The 27271-nt window shown below is 37.4% G+C and overlaps 1 protein-coding gene across 3 annotated transcripts in view; it reads left to right on the forward strand.

The window, feature by feature from the left end:
• Nucleotides 1–4966: 4966 nt before the first annotated feature.
• The window catches only part of TASP1 (taspase 1), a 278215-nt gene continuing 255910 nt past the window's right edge, over nt 4967–27271 (forward strand). For 2 of the 3 annotated variants that reach the window (XM_043983168.1, XM_043983170.1), the window contains exons 1-3: nt 4967–5073; nt 23294–23512; nt 26547–26614. In XM_043983168.1, coding sequence (XP_043839103.1) covers nt 23368–23512; nt 26547–26614 — 213 coding nt within the window. In that variant the 5' untranslated portion in view covers nt 4967–5073; nt 23294–23367. Of the gene's footprint in view, nt 5074–9265; nt 9326–23293; nt 23513–26546; nt 26615–27271 lie in introns of all 3 variants that reach the window. The other variant, XM_043983169.1, reaches the window with a different exon arrangement.

The raw sequence follows: 27271 nt of genomic DNA on the forward strand, positions 1-27271 counted from the left end.
TTTTCAAACGTATAGAGATATTAGGTAACTCCTGATCTTGTCACTTGTTAGTGTTTCCCACAAGATCAAAAATTACTTCGTATATATTTTGTATCAACTTATGTAACAGTCTTGTCAAGAGTTGGACGGGCTGTCTTAAGAAGGGTTCTAAGTCACTAAAGAAAGACAATGGGAATTTCCCACCTCTGGAAAAGAGGTAGCTAACTAAGTAAGATCAGGACTGGGGAAAATGGGGGAGGGGTGTTGTTGAAATTTCTGCTGTGCAAGGAGTTTTAAGGATCTCTCTTGTGAGAGAACATACAACAGACTGCGAAGAGGGAGGGAAGAAGAAATTGGCAGTTGCCCTTTTTAATCCGTTACCTACAAAGGAGATGGAAACGGGCAAGTTAAAGGGTCAAACAGCAAAATATGACTTTTTGTTAAAAAAATGGGGCTTGCTCAAGTGGGTAGAGTGCTGATTAAAACAACAACAACAACAACAACAACAACAAAACAAAACAAATCCAAGCATGGAGTAACTGGTGGTCCTTATCCCCTTCTGAGGCCTTATTTCATTCAGTATGGTGACTAGCACAACTTCCTTTTATTCTGTTATAGACTGCATATGCAACTAGGCATATATCCCAAAGAAACAAACAAAAAAAGAAGGAAAGGATCTATATGTATAAAAATATTTACAGCAATTCTTTTTTGTGGTAGCTCACAACTGAAACTAAGGAGGTATCCTATTGAGGAATAGCTAAAAATATTGTGGTATATAAATGTAATAGAATATTATTGTGCCATAAGAAATGATGACATGGACAATTTCAGATGAAGCTGGGCAAACCTTAACTGATACAGAGTTCAGTAAGCAGGACTTGGAGAACAATTTATATAATGATAAACATTATGGACAAAAACAACTTGGAAAGACTTTAGAACTCTGATTAACACAATGATAAACCATGAGTCCCAAGGAATGAAGATGATACATGCCACTCACCTTCTGACAAAGAGCTAATTCACTTAAAATGCAGACAGATTACATTTCCAGACATTCCTAATGTGGGAATTTCCTTTGTGGGCCTATGTAGATATGTATTTATTGAGGGATTTGTTTTACCATGAACAAAAATTGCTCCGTGTGTGTGGGGGTAGTTGAATTTTAAAAATTTATTTGAAAAATAAAAATAACAAACTTTTTTATAATAAGGACTACATTTAGCTGATCTAATCTTATTTCTCACAAACACCTGTGGTTGACCCTCTCCTTAGTGCTTTTTTTGTGTTCCTTCGTGGATATAAGGGCACTCAACAGCTCTGAGAGGCACACAGGAAAGCATGAACTTTTCTATAGAAGGGACGGAATTCCAATTTCTCTTCTTTTCTCCTCCCCAACCCCCTCAGCCCAGTGTTAGAGAAGTTCCATGCTTTAATTGGGTGCAACATCATGAATCATTCATATTTGCAAGGGTAGAATTACTGTGAATTTGGGGCTTTTAAGATGGCCCCATTAGAACAGGAGGCTAAAGCTGTTGTCACCCCTAGTGGTGACATGTATACTTACATGTATGTTGATCTGCTGTCCACCATCTCCTCTTTTCCCTTTCCCCTCCTGGAGGGTAAGGACTGTCTTTTATAGGTGCTAGAGAAAGGGACCAAGAGAGAAGTCAAAGACTTCTTTCAAGGGGAGGAAATGGCTTAGAGACATGATTCTCTGAGACTCAATTCTCCTCAGACAGAAGAAAGGCAAAAGCTTTTATAGACCATAGATGGGGTGACCATCATCTGACAATGGAAAGTTTCCTTTGGAGGTGGGGAAAGCTTGAGTGAGGTGGTAGTCCTGACTTCTGGAGTTATCTGTCCCCTGGCCATCAGGCAGCAGGCACACCTGATGATCTTATCTCTCTGCTTCTCAAGGTCCTTTAGTTAGTAGGCCAGTTTACTGCTCCAGGAATTGTCTTATGGCATTATTTGATGGGGTTTGGGGGAGAGGCCGGAGGAGTCACTGCCTGTCCTCCACCATCTTCTAGTAGGCCAGTTTAAAGTTTAATAGTCTCAACCCCCTTGTCATTAGCACAAAACTTGGTATTTAGGAGGTGGTTAACAAATGCTATAGCTTGTTTGAAGTCAATTAGTTGTCAATAAGCTACTTCTCTTTGGCTTTTTAACTTCAATTCTTCACACAGTACTGTAATGTTTCATGACTTGAAGTCATATAACATTCTGGGAAGAAAACTGATATTAAAAAGATAGGTCATGTTTCAGGAAGAAGCTTGGTATAGTTGTGTTTCTTTTTTTAATTATTTTAATTCCATTTTTCAAAGGCAATTCAGCCAACTCTTTGCTTCCTATTTACTTCTAGGCCCAACTCATTGTCTATATGCAGTGAGTTCACAATAAATGTGTTAAAGGATAACCAAGGAACATTTTTTTTTTTGAGTCTTAGGCTATTTGACCACATTTAATGAAAAGCCTTAAAAATAGCTAAAATTCTGATATAAAATTCAGGAGAGCTCATTCTACACCGTTTTTTCTACACAGGACTGTTAGCAAAGCATATAAGCTCATTGAGAAGAAACTTAATTACAGAAGCTTAGAAGTATAGACTTGGCTGAAAGAAGTCTTTAGATATCTGTTGTATGTTTTATAATAACAATCCTAACCATAAATCAAAAATAGTTCCTTTGTTTTATTTAACATTTTATTTTTAAATAACTTTATTTTTATCTTAGAGAAAACTCTTTTCATACAAACTCCAAACTTAACTTGACATTTAAAACTTCTTCCAGATCTCAGTCTTGTGAATTTTACCTTTCTTCAAGGTCCAGCTCAGGTACCTCCTCCTCTATAAAACCTTTCAAAATTTCCCCTTCCCTAACTAAAATCGGTTTCTTTCTCCTAAAGTTTTCTTACAGGTAAGGTAGGTGGTATGGTGGATGGAGTATTGGACCTAGAATCAGGAAGATCTCAGTTCTGCTCTGGCCAAGATGCTTACTTATTTGTATAACTCTGGATAAATCATTTAATTTCTGTCTACTTCTGTTTTTTTCATTTGTAAAATGGGAATGATAATATGTCCTACCTTCTAAATCAGATTTAGAACTGAAAGGGACTTTAGAAGCCATTTGGTTGAACATATCCCCATCCAGATTAGGAAACTGAGGCTGAGAAAGGTTAAGTGGCTTATCAAAGGTCACACACAACTAATAAGTGAGAGAACAGATTTAAACCTAAATCTTCACTCTTAAATTCCTTCCTTTTCTTTAAAGCTCACCTCAAATGCTACCTCTTAGATTAGGGCTTGCCTTATCTTCTTGCTCATGTTACTTTCCTCCCTCTGTACTCCTCAAAACATTTTTAAAAATACTTATTATTCCCCCTATGGAATATAAACTTGAGGGTATTTCATTCATTCATTCATGTTTATTTTATTTTGTAACTGAGCCTAACAGTGCCTGGCATACAGTAGGCACTTAATGTTTGCTGAGTGATATAAGGAAGTGTGGTACAATGGGAAGAGCCTCACATTTGAATCAGAAGGTCTAGGGTGAAATCCTGATTCTGTTACTACCAGCTTTAGTTAAGTCACAACTGCTCTGGGCCTCAATTTCTAATATGTAAGATAAAGGATTTGATTAGTAAATTAGCATTTATTAACTTCCTACTTATAAACTAGGCCCATGTTCTAAGCTATAGGAATAAAAAAGGAAGGCAAAAGATAGTCCCTGCTTTCAAGGGGCTCACATTTTAATGGGGAAGTCAATGGGAAAACACCTACTATGTAGAAATAAGATATCCACACAAAAGATAAATTGGAGATAATCAGTAGAGGGAGGACTCTAGCATTTAAGGGGCATAAGGGAATTGGGATTTTAGCTGAGACTTCAGGGAAGCCAAGAAGCAGAGATAAAGACAGAGGGTATTCATTTTTTTAAATTAAAAAAAATTAAAAAATTTTTTGAGGGTATTCTAAACACAGGGAACAGCTAGTAAAACAAAAGAATCTGGAGGAGCAAATCGTGTGAGAAAATAGCAAAGAAGTTTGTGCCATTGGATTACAGGGTACAGCTTGTTGGGAGGTGAAAAAGGGTAGAACGTTAAGAAGATTGGAAAGGTAGAAGACAGCCTGTGAATGAATGAAAAAGTGAGGATATTATATTTGATCTTGGAATTTATTGAACAGAGATGTATGACATATAATCCAGGCCTGAGGTAACTCCAACTCTGGCCATTTTCACTGTCTGCCACGTGTTTTGCGCGGTCTCTTTCTTCTAATCCCAGCTAAAGTCCGACCTTTTGCAAGAACCCTTTCCCATTATTCCTTAGGCGTATTATCTTTCTTCTACGATTATCTTCCATTTGTCCTCTCTATTTCGGTTTTGTACATAGTTATTTGCATGCTGTTTCCCCCGTCCTCCTCCCGCCCCTCCTCCCCCGCCCCCCCCCCCCAACTTTGAGCTCCTTGAGAGCAGGGACTATTTTTTATTTTTATTTTTTTGGTATCCTCAACACTTAGCACCACAGGGCCTGCCACATCTCGCTTAATAAGGGCTTATTGACTTCACTCTAAAGTATCTTCCAGATCTAAAACTCAATACTGTGATTTATATCTAGGATGCACTGAGATGATCACTGGCAGACAGAAACAATCTATCCTTTCTAGGATACAAATGTAACTACACAGAACCAGGAGACTCGGGTTGAAATAACCTTTCAAGACACAGAAGAGTCTGGGAATCGCGCTTGCGCACTGAGGTCAAGGCAACTGGGAAAGCCGAGTTTCATTCTTCCTGCAGGGAATTAAAGCCGCTTAGTGATGCTTCCCTCCACCACCGACCCCCCCGAAGCGCCCACGCTCCCGGAGGAAGCCTGGAGAACCCGGTGCGAGAGCCAAGCTCAGTACCTGAGATCCCAGACCAGGTAAAGGAGGAGGCAGTGAACGCAAGCTCCGCGCCCGGGGCTCCCGCTTCCGACCACATGACGGACCCTGCGCCCAATAGGAAAGAGTTACGTCCTTCGACGCGGTTTCCTCACCCTGGCAACAGGCGAGTGACTGGTTCCGGTGCTGCGAGGGCTCTGCTGTTGCGGGTGAGTCCTCCCTTTCGCGCCGCTCTCCCAGCTCTTGTCCTCGTCCCTCGTTGGAGGGAGCTGGGGGTAGTCTCAATCTGGCTCCGAGGCGGCGAGGGCGGGAGGGACGGAGGGACCCTTTCTCCTCACCTCCACGGCGGAGCTGGCCCCTGGAGGGAGGGAGGGAGGGAAAGCAGCCTCGGTTAGCGGGACCCCTACTTTTTCCCGCGCCTTCCCCGTTACATTTACCTCTGCTAGGACTTCGGGGAGCCCTAGACACGGCTTCCAGTCCCAGGAACAAGGGGAGTCCTTCCCTGTTATCCCTGCCCTGCTCTTCCTTCCCCCTCCTAGCCCAAGCCTCCCCCCCCCCCCTTCCCGCGCTCTCATCCTCCACTTTCTTCAGGTACAACTCAGGTGTCACCACCTGCGGGAGGAGTTTCCCGAGGCCCCACCCCAGTAGTTATTCTGTCTCTCTCCGTGTCTGTCTGTCTGTTTTTGTCTTTCTGTGTGTCTTTCGTCTTTCTGTCTCTGTCCCTCTCTCAATCTCTCCCTCCTCTCCTCTTCTCTCTCCTCTCTCCCCTTTTCTCTTCCTCCCTTCTTCCCTCTCCCTTCTTTCTCCGATCCCTCGTCTTCCTCTCCTTTTTTTTTTTTTTCATTTCCTTTGTCCCTAAATTACTTTGTATTTACTTAGCAGTTTACATGTATCTACTTTAGCCTGGTGCAGGAGAAAGAGCCCTGGCTCTGGAGTTGAGGACTTGTGTTCAAATCTCAGTTCTGGTAATTACTACTTGTGTTGACTTGTTGTGTCAGCTGACTGCCCTCGGGTCTCAGTTTTCTAATCCATAAAATGAGGACAAGATGGCAAAGTCCCTGAGATGGGGGAGGTTTAGGGGACGGAAACGGTTTTATTAATTAATTTTTGTGTCTCTGGTGCCTTGAATTATACTCTACACCAGTATGTGTTTAATAAACCATTTGAATTGAATTGTTCCTTTCCTCCTTGTTTTATTACCTTTTTATGATCTCAAGGGTATATAGGTTGAGGTGGGTATCTGTCATTTTTCTCACTCTAAGCTGGGAAGTGGAATGTTAAGTACTAGCAGTCAATCAATATATATTTATTTTGCCCTTTTCTCATTCTGGGTTCTTGTGCTAAGTACTGGATATACGTCCCCCCCTCCACCCCCCCAAATGGTTTAAGACAGTCCCTGCCCTAAAGGAGCTCAAAGTCCTTTTTGTTTTTGTTTTTTTTTAGTGAGGCAATTGGGGTTAAGTGACTTGCCCAAGGTCACACAGCTAGTAAGTGTTAAGTGTCTGAGGCCGGATTTGAACTCAGGTACTCCTGACTCCAGGGCCGGTGCTCTATCCACTGTGCCACCTAGCTGCCCCTCAAAGTCCTTTTTTTCAGTTGTTTCTGACTTCCTTTCCCTGTTTAGGATTTTGGTTTGCCATTTCCTTCTCCAGCTCATTTTACAGATGAGGAAACCGAGGCACAGAGGGTTAAGTGACTTGCTCAGGGTCATACAGCTAGTAAATGTTTGAGACCAGATGAGTCTTCCTAATTCCAAGCCCAGTACTCTATCCATTGTGCCACCTAACTGCCCCCAAATGGGGAAAACAACACATAAAAATAACCAAAAAACCAAACAAAAATTCAAAGTACTAAAATTAGTTTATTTTTAGTTTTGTGTTTTCATAGTCTCAGCTCTGAGTACATTACCTTGCTCAAGGAAGTGATTAATAAATATTGAATTAAATTTAGGTAGTCTTCAATGAATAGCTAGGATGCCAATATTGTTATGAGATGGGAAGGTGGTAGTGGACAAAAGTACAAGGTATAGCTTGGCAGAAGGTGCGACTGCTACTTCCATTGAGGATGTTGCTTATAAATAAAAGCCAGGGACGGAGGAGGTCTAATATTGGAGGTCTTTAAATGCTATACTTGGAGCTTGGTTTTTATTCATTAAAGAGGGTTGCACCTTTGAAAATTTATCTTTGAGAGAGGATCAAAGTAACATTTTAGGAAAATGAGAATAAGAGGCAAGATGACCTATTGAATATACTAGCCTGGACTTGAAATCAAAGATTTGTGTTCAAGTTTTACTTCAGATAGTCTGACCACGAATGAATCACTTAACCCCTCAAGCCCCCAAACTGCTCTCAAACACTATCATTTTCAGAAGGGTGTTGATGCTCGTTGGTGGAGGAAATTTTCACACTGGCAGTTTCCTACATTGATGACATTATGAGTCTAGAGTAAAAAAAAAACTGATAAAAATAATGAGTGTTCTTGGGACTGACTTATTGGCTTCTTTTGTAAGAGGAGCAGCAACAGAAAAATTAAGTATTAATAACATAAGTACTTGTTCAAATATTGCATTGAGTGCCTTTTAAGTAGTAATGATGACAGTAGATTGGTCTTTTCAGAGTCTTTGAGCCATGGAATCTTAGAAGTAGGAGGAACCATAGAGACTCGCAACCTCCTTTTGCCTGAGAAATTTTTATGTGACCCCAGTTATATAGTTGTATAGCAAAGCCTCTTAACCTTTTACTGTTGCCAAATTTTTTCACGAACTCTACATTCAGTTATTTGACCCTGAACCCATAGTTTAAGAAACTTTGATCAAGTCCATTCCCCTCATTTTACAGGAGAGAAAACTGAGGCCTTGTTTTTTTAAATACTGTCACAAAACTAGTAGTAGAGCTGTGAATAGAACCTAATTCTTTAGAAGTAGTACACTTTCTTAGAAGCAAAGTAACAAAGTAGAAAAAACACTAGGCTTCAGGAGTCAGGAGAGACCAGAGTTCAGATCTCCAGTCTGACTTGTTGTATAATCTTGAGGGAGCCACTTAACCTTTCTGAGTCTTAGTTTCCTCATCTCTAAAATGTGGAAAATATTGGTATTCTTTACATCAGAGGGTTGCTATAAAAAATGTTCTTTGTTATCTTCAAAGTGGTATGTAAATATGATTTAGTATTATTACCCTAGAAGGCAAATGGGTGGTGCAGTTGGGAGAGCACTAGGCCTGGAATTCAGCAAGATCTAAATTAAAACGTGACCTTGGACACTCACTAGCTGTGTGACCCAGGGACAAATCAGTCAACTTCTTCCTTCCTCAGTTTCCTCAACTATAGAATGAGTATCATTATAGTACCTCTCTCCCAGGGTTGTTATGAGGATCAAATGAGATCATATTTGTAAATCACTTAGCACCTAACATAGGCACTTTAGAGTCAGTGGATAGAATGAAGATGATCTGAGTTCAAATTCAGCCTTGTATGCTAGCTCTATTACCCTGGGCAAATTACTTGGACTTTATCTTCCTTAATTTTCAAGATGGGGATAATAATAGCACCTACCTAAAGGGGTTGTGAAGATCAACTGAATTAATATTTAAGTGATTAGCACATTGCCCAGCATCTAGGAGGTACTTAATAAATGCTTGTTCTCTTGACTTCCCCCTAGACCATTATATGTAATCTCTGCCCATTGGATTTAGAGTTTAAAATAGCTGTAATGTATGTGATCAAATGTACTTCTGCCATAGCTTTGTTACATCTGGTGTTGTAAGAAGGAAGGAAAAAAGGGTTTATTAAATGTCTACTTTGTGCCAGGCACTTTATAAATAATTATCTCATTTGAGCCTCACAACAACCATGGGAGATAGATGTTGTTATGATCCCCATTTTATGGTTAAGGAAACTGAGGCATACAGAGGTTAAGTGAATTGCCCAATATTATATACCTAAGCTTCTGAGGTTAAATTTGAACTCAGTCTTCCTAACTTAAGATCAGTGCTTTACCTGTTGAGCCACCTAGTGGCCTCTTATAATATGTCTTTAAGTTTATAGGGATATAGGTTGTAACCATATGATGTTAACACCTTGTTCATCCTGAGAATTCCATTTTACAGAAGCAGTTTCTTTTTTTCTTTTTTAAGATATTTGTTTCATTAAATATTTCCCAATTACATATAAATTTTTTAACCTAAATTAAAAAAAAAAGTTGAGTTCCAAATTCTCTCCCTTGTGCCCCTCCTCCACCCCTTGAGAAGGCAATATGATATAAATTATATATGTGAAGTCATGCAAAACATATTTCCTTATTAGCCATATTGCAAAAGAAAACACATACAAAACCAAGAAAAATAAAGTAAGAAAAATATACTTCCATCTGCACTCAGAGTTCATTATTTCTCTCTCTGGAGGTAGATGGCATTTTTCATCATGAGTCCTTTGGGATTGTCTTGGATCATTGCTTGATTAAAGTAGGTAAGTCTTTAACTTGTTGATCATTCTTACAATATTGCTGTTACTGTTGTACAATGCTCTCCTTGTTTTGCTAATTTCATTTTGCATCAGTTCATATGTCTTCCCAGGATTTTCTGAAACCTTCCTGCTCTTCATTTCTTATAGCACAGTATATTCTATCACAGTCTTATACCACAACTTGCTCAGCCATTCCCCAATTGATGGGCATCCCTTCAGTTTCCAATCCTTTGACACCACAAAAAGAGCGGCTAATTAAATACTTTTGTACAAATAGGTCCTTTCCCCTTTTCTTTGAACCCTTTTGAATACAGAACTAGTAGTTGTATTTCTGGGTCAAAGGGTATGCACAGTTTTATAGCCCTTTGGGCATAGTTACAAGTTTTTCTCTAGAAGGATTGGACCAGTTCACAACTCCATCAACAATGCATTGATGTCCCAGTTTTTCCACATCCCTTACAGCTTTGTCATTTTCCTTTACTGTCATGTTATGCAACTACACAGGTATGAGGTGGTATCTTATAGTTATTTTAATTTGCATTTCTCTAAACAATAGTGATTTAGAGTTTTTTAAAATGTCACTACTGATAGCACTGATTTCTTTTCTGAAAACTGCCTGTTCATATCCTTTGACTAGTTATGAATTGAAAAATGGTTTTTATTTTCATTTTAAAAAGAAATTTGGCTCATTTCCCTATTGAGAAATGAAGTCTTTATCAGAGAAACTTGCTCAAAAAATTTTCCTCTTTTCCTTCTAATTTTGGCTGATTAGGTTTGAGTGCTCGCGCATGTGTACAAATCCTTTTAATTTCATGTAATCAGAATTATCAATTTTATTTCCGAAAATCCTTTTAACTTTTGTTTGGTCATAAACTCTTCCCTTACCCCTAGATCTGAAAGGTACATTTTTCCAGGCTCTTCTAATTTACTTATGATAGCAATTTATTTTAATAAGGAGAAACATATATAAGCCCAGAGTGTTATTTATGTATGAGATTCTTTGAGTTTAAGTTATGTAGGGAAAGCTAGTACTACAAAGTAAACCAATCCTGTAAGGTATACTTTTGCATAAACTAAGTATTAAGAGCAGCACATTATACTAAATTTCACAGATTTAGGTCATTTAATAAAAAAGCAGAAAAGAAGCGAATCCTTTATTTAAATTTTTTTTCAATCTTAATAGTATTTAAATTTTTTCCAGTTACATGTAAAGACAGTTTTCAACATTTGTTTTTATAAGATTTTGAGTTCCAAATTTTTCTTCCTCCCTTTCTTCCCCTCCCTTCCCAAGACAGAAAGCAATCTGGTATAGGTTATATATGTACAATCACATTTAACATATTTTTGCATTAGTCATGTTGTAAAAGAAAAATCAGAACAAAAGGGAAAAACCTCAAAAAAGAAAAAACAAAAGCAAAAGTAGAAACAGTATGGTTCAATCTGCATTCAGAATCCACAGTTCTTTTTTCTGGATATGGAGAATATTTTCCATCATGAGTTCTTTGGAATTGTCTTGGATCATTGTACTGCTGAGAAGAGTTAAGTCTATCACAGTTGATCATCGCACAATGTTTCTATTACTGTTTACAATGTTCTCCTGGTTCTGCTCACTTCACTCAGCATCAGTTCATTTAAGTCTTTCCAGATTTTTCTGAAATCTGCTTGCTCATCGTTTCTTACAGCACAATAGTATTCCATTACCTTCCTATACCACAACTTGTTCAGCCATTCCCCAGTTGATGGGCATCCCCTCAATTTCCAATTCTTTGCCACCACAAAGAGAGCTGCTGTAAATATTTTTGTACATGTGGGCCCTTTCCCCCTTTTTTTATGATCTCTTTGTGATATAGACCTAGTAGTGGTCAAAGGGTATGCACAGCCAAGAAGTGAATCCTTAAGTATCAAAAACTTTTTTTTTTTTTTTGCTGGTCAATGAGGGTTAAGTGACTTGCCCAGGGTCACACAGCTAGTAAGTGTGTGTTAAGTGTCTGAAGTCAGATTTGAACTCAGGTCCTCCTGAATCCAAGGCCGGTGCTTTATCTAACTGCGCCACCTAGCTGCCCCCACCAAAAACTTTTTTTAAAAATTTTTTTTAGCGAGGCAATTGGGGTTAAGTGACTTGCCCAGGGTCACACAGCTAGTAAGTGTGTGTTAAGTGTCTGAAGCTGGATTTGAACTCAGATACTCCTGACTCCAGGGCCGGTGCTCTATCCACTGCGCCACCTAGCTGCTCCCCATCAAAAACTTTTAAGGGTGGATAAGTGGATATTTGTTTTTCAAAACTTTGGGAAATTTTTCTAAGTAATACCTAGGGAAAGTATAGGATGGATCAGACATCAGTAGTAAAAAAATAAGAAATTTAAAATGACCTGTGTTGAATTTATTCTGTTGTCAAAAGCTGCAAGTTGTGTAAACCAGACAGAACTTTGTATCACATCCTAATCCTTTCCCTTACACTACCCACCTGTGTGACCTCAAGCAAGTAGTGTAACCTTCCTGAACCTCATATGAAAAAGTTGGATTAGACCTATGGTTTTCATTCCAGTTCTACATCCAATATCCTGTACTCTCTCCGTGCTTTAGTTTCCATCTCTCTAAAATGAGGGGGTTAGCCTAATTGGTTAGAAATGTTCTTTCCAACATATATAAGGGATCTATGATCCCTAGTACCTATACTGTAAATATTGTATTTAATAATGCTATTTGAAAGCTCAACTAAGGTTGGTTAGTTATTTTTCCTAGAGTCTGAATGCTAGTAGGAGACCAGACAGACATCAACACCATGGCGTGGTTGCATTTATTAGAAAACTTGATCCTTGATGTTGCCATCCTATTAATACATTTCTGGTCTGTTTTCTTCTAGCCTATATTTCAGATAATGCTAAATCTGGGCTAGATACTCTTGGGCATAATATGTATGTATGCATACACATATGTAATATGTGAACATATATACACACATATACACCCATTTGTGGTTTGAAGTTTTATTTAACACAAATTGAAATATGCAAAGGAATTTACTCATTTTCTTCACTCTTCAGAGTAGTATTTGAATTGGTGATCTCAATGGCTAGCTGGGTGGCTCTTTTTCAATATGTATTCAGATTCCATAGTTCTTTTTTTTGGTTTGTTTGTTTTTGGCAGGGCAATTGGGGTTAAGTGACTTGCCCAGGGTCACACAGCTAGTAAGTGCCAAGTGTCTGAGGCTGGATTTGAACTCAGGTCCTCCTGAATCCAGAGCCAGTGCTTTATCCACTGCGGGGTGGCTCTTTACATAATTATTTTATGATTCTCATAGGAAGCATTTTAAGCATTTTAAGTGGTTAGATTTGGTGCACATCAGGAGCAGCTCTAACTCTTTGACATTGTGTACCCCAATTTTTCTGAATCCCCTGGGTATATTTTGTCTTCTCATTGTCTCCTGGTTTACCCATTTCCCTTTGATCCTGACATATCAATTTGATTGGTGGCAGACAAACTTTTTTGTTCTCTTCTTGACTATTTTGTAGTGCCCAGAGTGTACTAAATGCCACATATTTTTCCTGTGGTTCCTGATTGCCTGCATTTTGCGTTTTCCAAACTTAGGTACTGAACCTTTTATAAACTTCTAGAAACATTTCTATTTAGAAGCTTCTGAATGTGCTAGTATTCTCCTTTTCTCTTCTTTCTCTTTGGATGTAGGAAAGATTATAATTTCATATTTAGAGAGATAACTTTAGAATTTGCATATAATATATGCCTAGCATTATGTCCCATTTTAAAAAGTGTAGTATTTTAATGTGCCCTTTACAAAAATTAGTTTTGGTTTGGAAATTGCTTTATTTTTAATGTTACATATTTTATTTTATTTCAAATGATTGTCCATGACTTATTGACCAGCTTGGAATAAATACTTGTATTAAAATTGTTTTTAAATATTGGTTGAAATAAATATTTGTGTTTGAATGAATTTGCATATTTACTGACCAAGTTTATTGATCCATTGGTTCCTTTGGGCAAAAATCTGGAAAATGCTCTTCAAAGTGGGGTTTATGACCTTCAACACCATAATATATCAGATATTATTTGATAAAAGCTTAGTTGCCTTTGAAAAGTAGTGTAATGATTCCTTTTCCACTGTTCATGGTTGGTGGAGAGGTGAGAGGGAAGAAGAGGATGAGAAGTAACAGATAAGAATATTTTTCTAAGTAAAAAATTCAGAGTAGTTATTTCCTTCTTGATAGTATGATACCTCTGGTAGCAACCTGAAGAATTTTAATTTTTCAAACATTAGAATATAGCTGTCATGTTCCCCTAAGCCTTCTTTTTCACAGCCTAAAACTCCTTGGATTTTCTAGGATCATAGAGAATGAATTTGTGGCTCTTCACCAAACTGTTGAAGTTGCTCTCTTTTGGATACTATCCAGTTTATCAGTACTGTATTCTCCTAAGCTGTGGCATCTAAAATGGAATGCAGCACTCCACAATTAGTGTACAGTGGGACCATGATTTATTTCAATTCAACAAGCTAAGTGTCAACCCATGTGCTTGATTCAGGGAATGGAGAAACAAATGAAACAGTCTAGGGAGTTGGTGGAGGTGGGGGTGGGTGAATACAAAATACAAGGAAAATACAAAATAATTTGGGGGGGGCATGCACTAACAAATAGGGCATTATGAAGGGGCTGGGTTTTTTTTTTTTTAGGGATATGTGGTACTGGAGCAGAACTTTCATGACTGATTCCATAACTAAGAGGTGAGGAGGGAGAGAATTCTAGGTATGTGAGACAGCTTGTGCAAAAGTGTGGAAGTTGGAGGTGGAATGTTATATACCAAGATCAGCAAATAGACCCATTTGGCTAGAGAATACAAAATATGAGGGGGAAATAGTATGAAGTAATTCTAACTAGATAGGGTAGAGCCAGATTGTGAAGATTTAAAAATGCCAAATGGAAGTTTCTACAGTATTTCAAATTTGAGTCAATCAAGAGACATTGGATAAAGGCAATAAAGAAATTCTCTGAGCAGGTAACTGATATGGTCTGACCTACACTTTATTTTATTTATTTATTTATTTTACCTACACTTTAGAAATATTAATTTGGCAGCTAGAAGTATTGTAGAGGACAGAGACTTGAGGTTGGGTGACCAGTTAAAATCTATTGTAATCATTTGGTTGATAGGTGAAAGGTGATTTGAAAGTGAAATAAGCTGAAGCTTCGCTGGAGGCTCAGGAGAGAGAATTGGGCTGGGTGTGTAGAGTAGGGAGTTATCTGCATAGAGACGATCAAATAAGTGGGAGTTGATGAAATCTTCTAGAGTGAGAATTTGACAGGACAAATTATTGTATTGAATTATTCTTAGATGTTGGCAGTGTGTTGCCATAGAAAAAGCCGCGGATTTGGACTCAAGACACTACTTTGTGACCTTAGACAAAACAACCTATCTCAGCCTTACTTCCCCATCTGTAAAGTGAAGGAGTTGGACTGGATGACCTCTAAGGAGCCTTCCAGTGCTAAATAGTTGACTGTTTCTATCTTCGTCATATCTCTCAGATATGCTGCTTTTTCTCTTCTGACACTATAAACATCCGGTTTCATCTGTTGACATAGTCTGCTAGTTGATCTCCCTGATCAGTTCTTTCTCTCCACTCCAATACATTCTTTACTCAGCTGTCAAATTCATCACCTTACATTGAAAGTCTGACCACATTACCCTGCTCTTCCATTTATAAAGGAGTGGCTTTCTGTTATTTCCAGGATCAAATGTAAAATCCTCTGTATGGCTTTCAAAATCCTTTATAAACTGGCCTATTCCTACTTTTACAGTCTTCTTATACCTTACTTCTCTCCATATACTCTGTGATATGGGCCTCTTTGTTGTTCCTTGCACATGATACTCTATTTTCCAATTCCAAGCATTTTCATTGGCTGTCCCCCTGGTCTGGAATTGTCTCCCTCCTCATTTCTACTTCCTAACTTCTTTCACTTCCTTCAAGTCTGAGTTAAAGTCCCACCTTCTACAAGCAACCTTTTCTGGTCCTTCTTAATCTTATTACCTTTCCTTTGGGATTCTCCCCTATATATATATGGGTGCCTTTTTGTACATAGTTGTTATATGTTGTTTCCCCCATTAGAATGTGAGTGCTTTTAGAACAGGGGCTATCTTTTGTCTTTCTGTCTATCCCTAGTGCTTAGCACTATCCCTGACACAAAGGGACTGACTGGTCCCTATCATTGTATGATCTCATGGTTGGGGCCAGGATATGGACAATGGTCCAGCAAATAAGAAAAGAGATATCAGAAAGGTCTGAGGAAAAAACAGGAGAAATCAGTATTACAAAAATAGGGGAGGAGAGAATATCTTGAAGGAAGACAAATGCTACAGAGAAGTCAAGGCAATTGGATGAACAGTTAAAAGATTATTGGTAACCTTGGGAAGATTAGTTTTTGTGGAGTGAGGTAAAAGATTTCAGAAGAAACAAAAAAGTTCATTGCATAAGAAACCATCACATTTCACATTTAGCTTGTTTCTTTTTGAAAAGTAAAAAGAATTATATGTATTAGTTTCAAAACTGTCTTGTTCATTGGTTTTTCACTCTGCACCTTCTATTTTCTTCTGTACATTCTTTAAGTGCTTCATTAATACTTTTTTCTTCTTTAACTAGTCTTCTTTCTTTCTAAATAAAAAAACTCTCTTGTAATAATCATAGTTGAGAAAAACAAAAATCTCACATTCACCATATCTGAGAATGTGTCTCATTCTATACTTATAGTTTATCACTTCTCTGTCCATTGTCGCAGAAATTTCTAAGTCCGATGAAGGAAAGAAATAATAAAGTTTCCAAGCTGAAGAAAATAGGTTTATTGAGAGAGGGCCAGTCTCATAATAAAGCCAGTTTCAAGCAGGGGTAGGTCCTGAGAGACCCTGAGCTTGGGGCTCACCAGGGTTTTATACCCTCACTGGGTTTACAAATTCTAGACAAACTTCTTCTCAAATTTGCAGTCATTGGTTGATCAGCCAAAATTTGCTTTCTAGCCACTAACTTTGCCATTAGCGGAGAATACCATGATCTACAAACTGTGATGTAATAGATGTTGGTTAGAAGCTACAGATGATGGCTAGAGATGGATTCTAGCAAGACTTAATGATCGTCCAACATTTGCTGATCATCCAACATTGAGATTAGCTCTATTATTCACTTAATCTACAAATGAAATAGAATAGGTATAGTAAATCCCAATTTTGAGCTGATATACCGATTACTATCATAATTACATCTCATAACTAAGGGTGGGGAAAATCTCACTCACACATATGTTGGTAATATGTTTCATCATCAGTGTTTAAAACCCCCCCAACAATATCTTTTGGTGATATGTGCTTAGTAGTGGTGTCACTGGTTCAGAGTTTTCATGGTGTGAGAATCAGAGCGCCACCATCTGGGCAGTGCCACCCTGAGGAGAAAGCATGAGGTGACCTTTCTGAGATTTTGAAGCTCAGATTGGCATCCTGAAGTTATGTCTACCGCCTGTAAGTCATGTCAATAAAGCCAATTAGCTTGGAGCTGTGTTGTGTGTGGACTGCCCTCTTCTGTTTTTAAAGGGGGTTTTCCAGTGGAACTGAGGGGATTCACTCTCTGGGATAGCTAGGTGAAGGCAGCTTCTCTCTCTCTCTCTCTCTCTCTCTCTCTCTCTCTCTCTCTCTCTCTCTCTCTCTCTCTCTGCCAACCCTTAATATACTTTAATAAATGCTTAATGCCCAAAGACTGGTGCTAAAGCTTCTAATTTAAGGAGACCATACATTAGACTTTTAGACATCACAGTTAGATTTTTTAAGCTTCACATTGGTAAAATGATTTTTTGGAGTATTTTTCCCAAATTGCTCATGACTCTATCTTAATATGTGATCCTATTCCCCTCCCATGTATTTTTCTTTTTTCTTTTCTTTTTTTTTTGCAGGGCAGTGAGTGTTAAGTGACTTGCCCAGGGTCACACAGCTAGTAAGTGTCAAGTGTTTGAGGTCACATTTGAACTCAGGTCCTCCTGAATTCAGGGCTGGTGCTTTATCCACTGCGCCACCTAGCTGCCCCCTATGTATTTTTCTTATCCTGTTTCTTGTAAATATGTTTCTCCTTCCATAGTTTTATTTTATAGTCATTAGTTTCAGCTCACCAAATCTCAGTGATACTTATAAGGTCAAATTTGTCTCCTTATATTAGCTCCTCTAGTTTATCCTGCTTGCTGTCTTATAATTTGTGCATTTGAGGTCATGGATTTTGCCACTGATATATTTCTTGTTCTTTTTTTGCAGGTCAATGAGGGTTAAGTGACTTGCCCAAAGCTAGTTAGTGTCAAATATCTGAGGCTGGATTTGAACTCAGGTCCTCCTGAATCCAGGGCCAGTGCTTTATCCACTGTGCCACCTAGCTGCCCCTACTCATTCATTTCTTGGTTAAATCTTTCCTGTGAACTTCTTGGTGTTTTTTCTTCCTGCAATGTAGCACTCCTCTAGGCTATCTTTCTTTGTGGATACATACATACATACATACACACATACGTATCAATATTCTTTTATCTTCTTAATTAGATATGTGAGATATCAGGCAAAACTTTTCTTAATAGCCCATATCAGGTAGATGCAGACCTTGTCACACTAAAATTTTAAATTGTAGTCCAGAAATCCAAATCCCTTTCTCAGAGACTTTCTTTTTTAACTAGTTATTCACTTTGCAAGTTTGCTTTTCTCTTTTTCAACTTCAGTTTCTTGCCCAAGATTTCACTTTTGGCAATGATATCATTGCTGCCCATATCAGTCACCATACCTGAGTAATGTGTTTTGATAATTATTGAGAGATTTGCAAGTCATATATTGAATACACGCTCCAGGAAGACATCATATATATTTAGTGTTTTTATCTGGTTGTAAATTTACTTTCTCATTACTTTTCATCAGGGAGTCACCAACCACCACAATTTGTCTAAATTTAATGGCTGATTTCTCAGCCGACAGTATCTAGTGATCCACTATATCATTGTTTAGAAGACAAGAAGCTACTGTTTCATCAAAGCATCTATCTACTCCTCTTCTTGAAGAGCCTCATTTTTTTTTTTTAAGCTCTAAGAGTTCAGTGGTCCTTCCCTTCTTCCTCTTTCTGATATTTTTCTACTCCCCAGCCTCATGGTTCTAGTCAAATTTCCTTTCTGCCTCTTCAGTTCCTTAGTCTTCTTTCTTTGCACATGGCAACTTTTCCTTTTTCTTTCTGCATCCACTATGACCTCCTCCCATGCCCCCCCAATGTGGAAAGGCATATTTCAGTGACATTCATAATGTATGTTTGGGAGACAGGATTTTTTACTTTAAGCATAGGTAAATCATTTGGCAAGAACAGAAGTAAAAGTAATTATACTCAATATAAGTCATTGCAGAATTGTCTGCTCTCCATATTTACTGTGAGATACTCAACTGTCTTTCAAACTGCTTGTGGGTATTTATAACATTTCTTTAGTACTTTGTGAATAATTTGAACAGCCTCTTAATTTTTTTTTAATTTTAGCAAACAAAAAAGAAAAGAGCATTTCCATATGCAAAAAAGAGAATAGAAAAAAACAAGTATATGTAAAAATATTAATAGTTATTGTGTACAGCTTGCTTTTAAAAAAGTATGTAATTCAGTATTTTACTTTTAAAGCTGTCCTGCTGGTATGTTTCTTTCTTAACTTCCCTTATCACATTTTAAAAAAATACTGGGCAGCTAGGTGGTGCAGTGGATAAAGCCCTGGCCCTGGATTTGAGGGGACATCAGTTCAAATCCGGCCTCAGACACTTGACACTTACTAGCTGTGTGACCCTGGGCAAGTCACTTAATCCTCAATGCTCTGCAAAAAAAAAAAAAAAAAGCTTCAATGACCCCCTTTAAAAAATTTTTAAAAATTTGTTTTAGTCAGCAAAAATCTTCCTTTTCAACCTCCCACCTCAGTACTCCCCAACTGAAAACAAGAAAAACAAAACCCACTATAAGTGTATGTAGCCAATCAAAATAAATTTCCACATTAGCTATATATATGTATAAAAATTGTCTTGTTCTTCACTGAGTAATTCATCTTTCTATTAGAAGGCAGGTGACATATTCATTATCAGTCCTCTGTTATCATGGTTGGCTATTATCTTGAAAAGAGTTCTTAATCCTTTCAAAGTTGTTTACTATATTTTCATTTTGTAATTTTTTTCCTATTTCTTCTTGACTGAGTGCACAGCCTCTCCTTGGGCAGTGGAATGTTCCATCTATGGCAAACTCCTGTCCCCAGTATATTATGACTTCTCTGTCTCCCTTGTCTCCCTGTGCCAACCTTGGTTGGACAGATGACTCACTGACATTTTCTGGATTTCCACATCAGGATGTAGTCTGATTCCTTTTCTTTCTTTCTTTCTTTCTTTTTTTTTTTTTGGTGAGGCAATGGGGGTTAAGTGACTTGCCCAGGGTCACACAGCTAGTAAGTGTCAAGTGTCTGAGGTCGAATTTGAACTCAGGTATTCCTGAATCCAGGGCCAGTGGTTTATCCACTGTGCCACCTAGCTGCCCCTCTGATTCCTTTTTAATTCCCATTTACCATTGACCTCCTTTGTTGAAAGTGGGAAGTAGAATCTTCCTTTTGAATTGTAGTTTATGAAACCCAGCACATATATTGCAAATGATGATGAAGACAAATTCCATGAAGAACTCAACAGGACCCTCTAAAATCAACATGTACTTCTGATACTCAGTAACGTAAGTGGAAAAGTGTGCATATGGAAGGAGAGTTAGAAAAAAAAAAGTTGAAACATAGTTCATGGTTTTAAAAAAAGAAGAGGTTAAAGGCCTGGAGACTACTCAGAAGCTTCACACCAATATATCATAAATAGTTAGTTTCAGAAGAAAGTTTGAAGGTGATGGGTATAATGAATACCACACTGAATAACAAAAATGAAATTGAGTATATATGAACATACAGGACATGGCTGGTAGCTGTTGTAAGAATTTTAATAGGAATAAGATATTTGTGTGCTTTTAGGCCATTGACTAGTTATAGGGTAAATGTAAAAATCAACCTCAAATTAAAATAAAGACTAAAGATCAAAAAGATGATTTTGTGAGAAACTATAATAACTTTAGCCTATTAATATTTCATGTCAAAAGAAGGGAAATGGGGAAGGGCAAAAATACAAATCTTTATTGTTATAATTTTATTCAAAAGTTGAATTGATATAAAACTTGTCACCATAGAGTAGGCCAAAAGATTCCAGAAACTATGCTATCCAGCAAACATTTGATCTTGCAGAGCAGAGGAATGCTATACAAGGGAATCATTTTTTAGGAATACAAATTCCTTCATAAAACAGGCAGATGGCAAAATTCTGTGAGTAGTGCCACCCAGCAATATAGTGAAGAGCAGTAGAAGCAAAAATAATTCTAAAGAAAGCTTAGTATGAGACCCAGCTGAGCCATATGTTCTCAACAAGCCTTTAGAAATGAAATTGACAGGAAGACAGCACCTATACATATTTACACATATATGTGTCAGCTTGTGTATATTTTATTCATAAGAGACCACCTTATTATTTGAACCCTAATACCTCAATTCCCAATGCACTGTAAAAATGGCACATAGGATGATGTTGGGGAAGATGACTGAATAAGGAGAACTATATATTGAGGAATCTGTGTTGGAGGCATCACAACCTTGAAAGCATTGATTTTATTGGTTTTTTTTTTTATTCTGAATTTATACACACACACACAAACACACATGCATGCATGCACACCCTAAGCATTTCTATACACATAGAAGAATACAGCACTACCACCTTCTTCAGTCTTTCCTGAAGGATTGGGAAATGTGTTTTTGCTTGTGACTATTCCCTCACCATTATTATCATCCCTCTTAACTCCTATTCTCTGTCCCAATTGTTTCCCTGTTGAGTTTGATGTATTTCTATACCATACTCTTTATATAAAGCTATGAATCATCAATTCATATTAATTGCCTTAAAAAAAAGACATACTAAGTTCCATCCATTACTTTCAAAATTGTCCTTCTTGTCTCTGTTTCCTTATGAACTTCTGTCATACATTTTAAAATGTTACCAGGCCCTCTTTTTCTTGGAGTTACTATTGCTATTCTATCTCCTCCCAAGGTTCCCCTCCCCACTTAAAAACTGAAAAGAAGAAGGAAAAAAAAATCCACTCTTCTAAGAAGCACAACTACACAGCACACAGTGATCATGCTATATACACATACACACACATCCCCTACCTTTTCTCCTTTACATTTCTCTTAAGAGAATGAGTAACATGTTTCATCTTCAGATCCTCTAAAGATATGGTTGGTTGTTTTTCCTTTCAGTATTGCTGTTTTTATATAAATTGTTCTCCTGACTCTGCCTATTTCACTTTGAAATGCCCTACCCAGGATTCTCTGAAATTGTGTCTTTGATAATTTCTCATAGAACAATAACATTCCATTACATTCCTATACCATGATTTGTACAGTCATTCCACAATTGATGGGTCACCTCATAGATTTTAGTTCTTTTCTTGCTCCACCTCAGCTTTTCAGTTCTTCTTGAAGGATCAGAAAAAGTGTTTTTGCTTGTGACTGTGCTATCAACAGTAATATCCTCCCTCTTAACTCCTATTCTCTGTCTTGATTGTTTGTCTGTTGAGTCTAATATGTTTCTAGATCATTTTCCCTGTGTGTTAAACCCTGCTTTCCCCATTTCAGATAAGAATGAGCCTCTTCCCCTCATCTCTTCATGTTTATAATACTTTAAATTTCATGTATTTCTAATAATAACAAATAACAAGTTCTGCTCTCTTCTTCCTTTCTAGTTTTGTATTCCTCTTACCTTCCCTTCTCTTTTATCACATCAAACCCTTAGATAAGAATCAATATACTTCCTCAGGATCTCTGTTTTTCTTACTTTACTTCTTTTGGGGGGGGGGCGGGCAATGGGGGTTAAGTGACTTGCCCAGGGTCACACAGCTAGTAAGTGTCAAGTGTCTGAGGTTAGATTTGAACTCAGCTCCTCCTGAATCCAGAGCTGGTGCTCTATCCACTGAGCTACCTAGCTGCCCCGCAGGTGTTGTTTTAATTGAATTAACTTTAAGTGAGTTAATCAGCTAAATCAGTCAATCCCATCAATCTTAATTCAATCAATCCCCTTGAGCATTCCCAAAACCCTATTATTTTCTCACGTGGGGAGGTAGAAATGGTACTAAAGAGAAAAAAATGTGGGATTAAGGAATATGTAAAAAACCCGGAAAAGTAAGAAGGGATCAGATTTTGAAGAAGCTTTCAATGCCAGAGGAGTTAGTTTTATTTTAAAGGTAATAATAGCGAGACATTGGAGTTTATTGAACAGTAAAGTACCAAGGTTAGGCCTAAGCTTTAGGAAAATCATATTGGCAACTATGTGAAGAATGGATTAGAGTGGGGAGACATCTGAAACTCAGAGACCCCATTAATATGTTAATACAGCAGATCAGGCAAAAGGTGTTGGGGATCAAAACTAGGCTGGTATCTATGTGAATGATGAGATAGAGGACTTAATGCTAGAGATGTTATGGAAGCAAACATCAGAGGTATAAAAAATACTGAGCCAAAAAAAGGTGACTGAAGGAACATAATGACCAGCCTACATTCATTCCTATTCTCCTTTATATATAAAATCTTTTAAGAGCAAGTGGTATTAAAGTAAAATTTGATAGAGTATTACTTGGTAAGGTCATTGAAAAATCTGTACTATTACAAGATCAAATGTTTTTAGGTAGGTGGCAATCTCCATGCTTAATTTTCTTTTTTATTTCTAGAGACTAGTAGATGTTTGCAGCTCAACATGTAAATAACAATTCTAACTCTAAAATAGATTTTTGTACAAAATTATCTTTGCATGAATTTATATATGTTTTTCTGGTGGAAACACATAACATCTGTGTTGATTTTCCTTTAGGGTGATTCCTCTTCTGAGTTTATTTGTTGTTGGAAATATGCAATTTTTTCAGTAGAAGATGATAATTGTGGAGAATGATCATGGAGAAGGGGATGAGTTCAGCAGAAGGTCTGCCTTCCAAATCACCTCAGGTTATGGCTGTTAAGGTAACAGCTAAAGAGCATGAAACAAAACTACCCCATAAAGAGAAGCGTGTAGGATTTGTCTTGGTGCATGCAGGTAAGACATGAAAAGATGAGTTTGGAAGATTTTTATAATGTTGAGTTATGGCATATCTGAAAGTAAACTAAGAAGTGAATTTTACATATGATGGGGAGGGTTTGTGAAAAAGTATTTGAATGAAACAACTGAATTTGGGATGGTGAATTATTAAAATATTTAATTTAGAATGTTTCATTAGCCAATCTATATCAAATATAGAGTTTTTTGCATGCCTTGGCCAAATTTTGTAATCTTGGTGTGAAATAAAGAAACCAAGCTAGCAAGAAGGGATTTTCAAAATTATCTCAACCAGCTCCTTTATTTTGTAGATGAGAAAAGTAGAAACCCCATGAAATGAACTATCCAAAATCATCTATCTGGTTAGTAATGGAACCTAGATTATAACTAAATCTCTTAATTCCAACTGTAGTCTTTTTTCACTGTACTCTATTTTCACCCCTATTGTTTTGAAATGACTTCGGTGGATACGGAGGAAATACAGATTACAGAGGCACATTAGTCTGAAATAATGCAAAAACCCTAGCCTTATTTTCTGGGCATATTCACTGTGAATTGGTTGCTACTCTCTGTTGGGAGTCTGGGTGTTGAGCTGAAGCATTTTGGGGAATCAGGTGCCTATTATAATACAAGGTGACTTATTTGGGTTGCCATCTAGCCTAATTAGGACACAGGATAGCTAACTACTGCCTTAATCAAGTACTTAATTAGGGCCACTGGTGCTTTTAAGTGTTGAATAATAGCATGGCTCTCTTTGCAACACCCTGGGTGCTTATGAGCACCCAAAGATCATTACACCTATACAGTAATCAATGTTGGATTTCCACATAGGGAAAAAGTCTAGTTAATTGCTTCCTGCTTTTGAAAGAGGCCATCCACTATTCTTCTGGTTCAGTAATGAATGGTATATTAGACTGTGCATCTGCTGTGGTTTGGGAGTTCATTATTGTGCTGGCTACTTTTCCTTTACTAAATTCATAGCTGTATATTTGTGATCTTGCAGAGAAGGATAAAAGGCACATCTATTGTCATCTGGCCCTTTTGTTTGATAGCTTACTTTGTCAGTCTTTAGATTAGGTTTAGATTGGACCCCTCCTTTCTACTAAGACTGCTCCTTCAAAGGTTTTCAATAATAACCTCTTAATTGTAAGTCTAATAGATAGTCTTGTCTCTGTTTTCATTCTCCTTGACTTTTTTGCATCATTTGACATCGTTCATTATCTCCTTTTGTACTTTTCTCTTATTTTGATTTTCACAATACTCCTCTCTACTGTTGTACTTACTGTCTGACCTTTCTTCCTTGATTTCCTTCACTGGTTTGTAGTCTTCCACCTGACTCCTTTGTTTCACTGTTACTTAAGGTTCTGTCTAGGCCCTTCTTTTCTTATGTTCTTTTCCTTTGCTACAAAGGATTAAATTATCATGTTTATTCATAAGACTCCCAGATTTATTTTTCAAGCCTCCACATTTCTCTTAATTTCTATTTCTGAATTTCTGTGTGTGAAATTCCCACATGGATGTTTCCCTGGCATCTTAAACTGAGTATGTACAGACCTGAACTCATCATCTTAATCCTGCTTCTGCTTCTGACTCTTTTTTCTTTTGACACTACTCTCAGTCAGGCAGGTTTCAGACCTCTGGTTCATCTTAGATTCTTCCTTCTGGTTGTCCTTAACATCTCATCAGTTGCCTGGTCTTGTAGATTTCATCTTCAAAATCCCTTTTATCTAGCTTTTCCACCTCTTGTTGGTCTTCATACTAGTTCAGATTTTTCTCATGCCTCTTCTATTATTATTCTAACCTTAACTAGTCTCCCTGACTTTAGAATCCTCACTAGAGCACCCTTCATAAGCTTTGAAAATAATCTTTCTACTGCATTTCTAATCATTTCATTTCTATTCAAAAATCTTCAGTGGTTCCTTATTGCATATAAGGAAAAAAAATGTGAACTTCTTTCCTTCTGTTTCATATATTTTCAGCCCCATTTTACATTATTTCCCTTCATATGGACTACTATCCATTCTTGGTCTTGTCCTATTTCCTGTCCCTTTGTGTTTGTGAAGGCCATTCTCACTGCCTGGAACAGTGTCCCTTCTTTGTTGAATTTTTTCTCCAACTTCCATGGTGTCTTCCTTTATCCTCCCTTGTCCCCACCAAGGTTAAAATGTTCTCTCCTTTTTCAAATTTTCCTAGGGTGTTTTCTATCTCTTCTTTAATTCAGTCATACTTTGTATACATTGTATTTGTATTATGTGTATATGTTATACCTATATCTCTTTGCCCATTAGTCAGTAAGCTGCTTGACGTCTCAGACCATATAATTTGTTATTTAAAAAACATTCCCCGCACTTCACACAGAACTTTGAACATATTAAGCACTTAATACATGTTTGTTAACATGATTTGAATTGAGGTTGGGTCCTGGTACACTGCAAGTAATTGGGGGGCAGTTTGGTAGAAGGAAGATGGGTTTGGAGTCAGGTGATCTGGGTTGAGTCTTTAGCTCTAACATCTCCCAATTATGTGGGCACTTTATTTTATTTTTCTGAGTATAGTTTCTTCATTTGTAAAATGAGCAAAATAATATACTTTTTTCTCAGAGTTGCTTTTAGGAAAATACTTTGTAAATCTTGGTATAGAGCAGGGATGGGATATTTGATTTTATTGGTTTAGCAAATAATTGTAAGAGGAAGTTTCCTCCATTAAAGCAGATTGGCTCATCTGCAGTTTGTGGAGTTAGAGAATTGTCTTAAGCACTGAGAAGTTAAGTGACTTGACCAGGGTCACACAGCTGGTATGTCAGAAGTGGGACTTGAATGTAGGTCTTCCTGACTCAAAGTCTGGCTCTCTATCTCTAATATCTCTCTTCTCTACCATGATTCCTCTCTAGAGAGATATTAATAGGAGCTAACGTGGAAGGCCTTGTTCATGTTGTTTATTTTTCTGTAATTGTTGCTGGAAGGTCATAGGAAGATCATTAATATTTTAATGATATTTTCATGATAGAGTATTGATCAGTTTTCTCCTCCTATAGGTGCAGGTTATCACTCTGAATCCAAAGCTAAAGAATATAAACATGTGTGCAAAAGAGCCTGTCAAAAGGTATGAACAAATTTTAAGTTCTAAATATTAAACTTTTTCTGTTTTGTATATAGCTAAGTTGTTTCCCTTGAATTTAATTTACTAGGATAGTATTTGTGAAATATTTTGGGTTTGTTCCATAAAGTTGTTTTGCTCATATTTGTGGGATTTTGTTTCAAATGCTAGTTCTTCTACCCCCAGATTAAAGTATGTGTTTTTGGAATTGCTTTATTGCTTTAGGCTTCCTCCTCACCTCTTGTATATAAGTAGGCACACATATCCCTCTGTAATACTCTGGAAAAGCATGAACTCTATTAAAGTAAAGTGAGCATTTACTCTGTTTCCCTGAAGAGGATTGCCCCCAAAAGAACAAAAAATTAAAATAGGTGCTTATGTTTGTGAAATTATTCTGTATTTTTCCTTCTATTTCTCATCACTTTGTACCATAGCAACCCCATTGTCATTTATGGTTGTTTTAGCTATTTATTCTGCCCCAGTTGTGATTTTTCCTTTGGTTTTTGAGGTTTTGCTATATTTTCTAAATGAAATACTTAACATGGGGTATTGGATCATATTAGAAGAAAATTGGGTTTGTTTTCATTTTGATCTCGACTCTACTATTTTTATAAGCAAATTTCCCAGTAGTTTTTATGCAAATTGGTGTTAATTAGACAAAGT

The sequence above is a fragment of the Dromiciops gliroides genome, chromosome 2 (assembly GCF_019393635.1).
Source record: "Dromiciops gliroides isolate mDroGli1 chromosome 2, mDroGli1.pri, whole genome shotgun sequence".
NCBI classification, from domain to species: domain Eukaryota; kingdom Metazoa; phylum Chordata; class Mammalia; order Microbiotheria; family Microbiotheriidae; genus Dromiciops; species Dromiciops gliroides.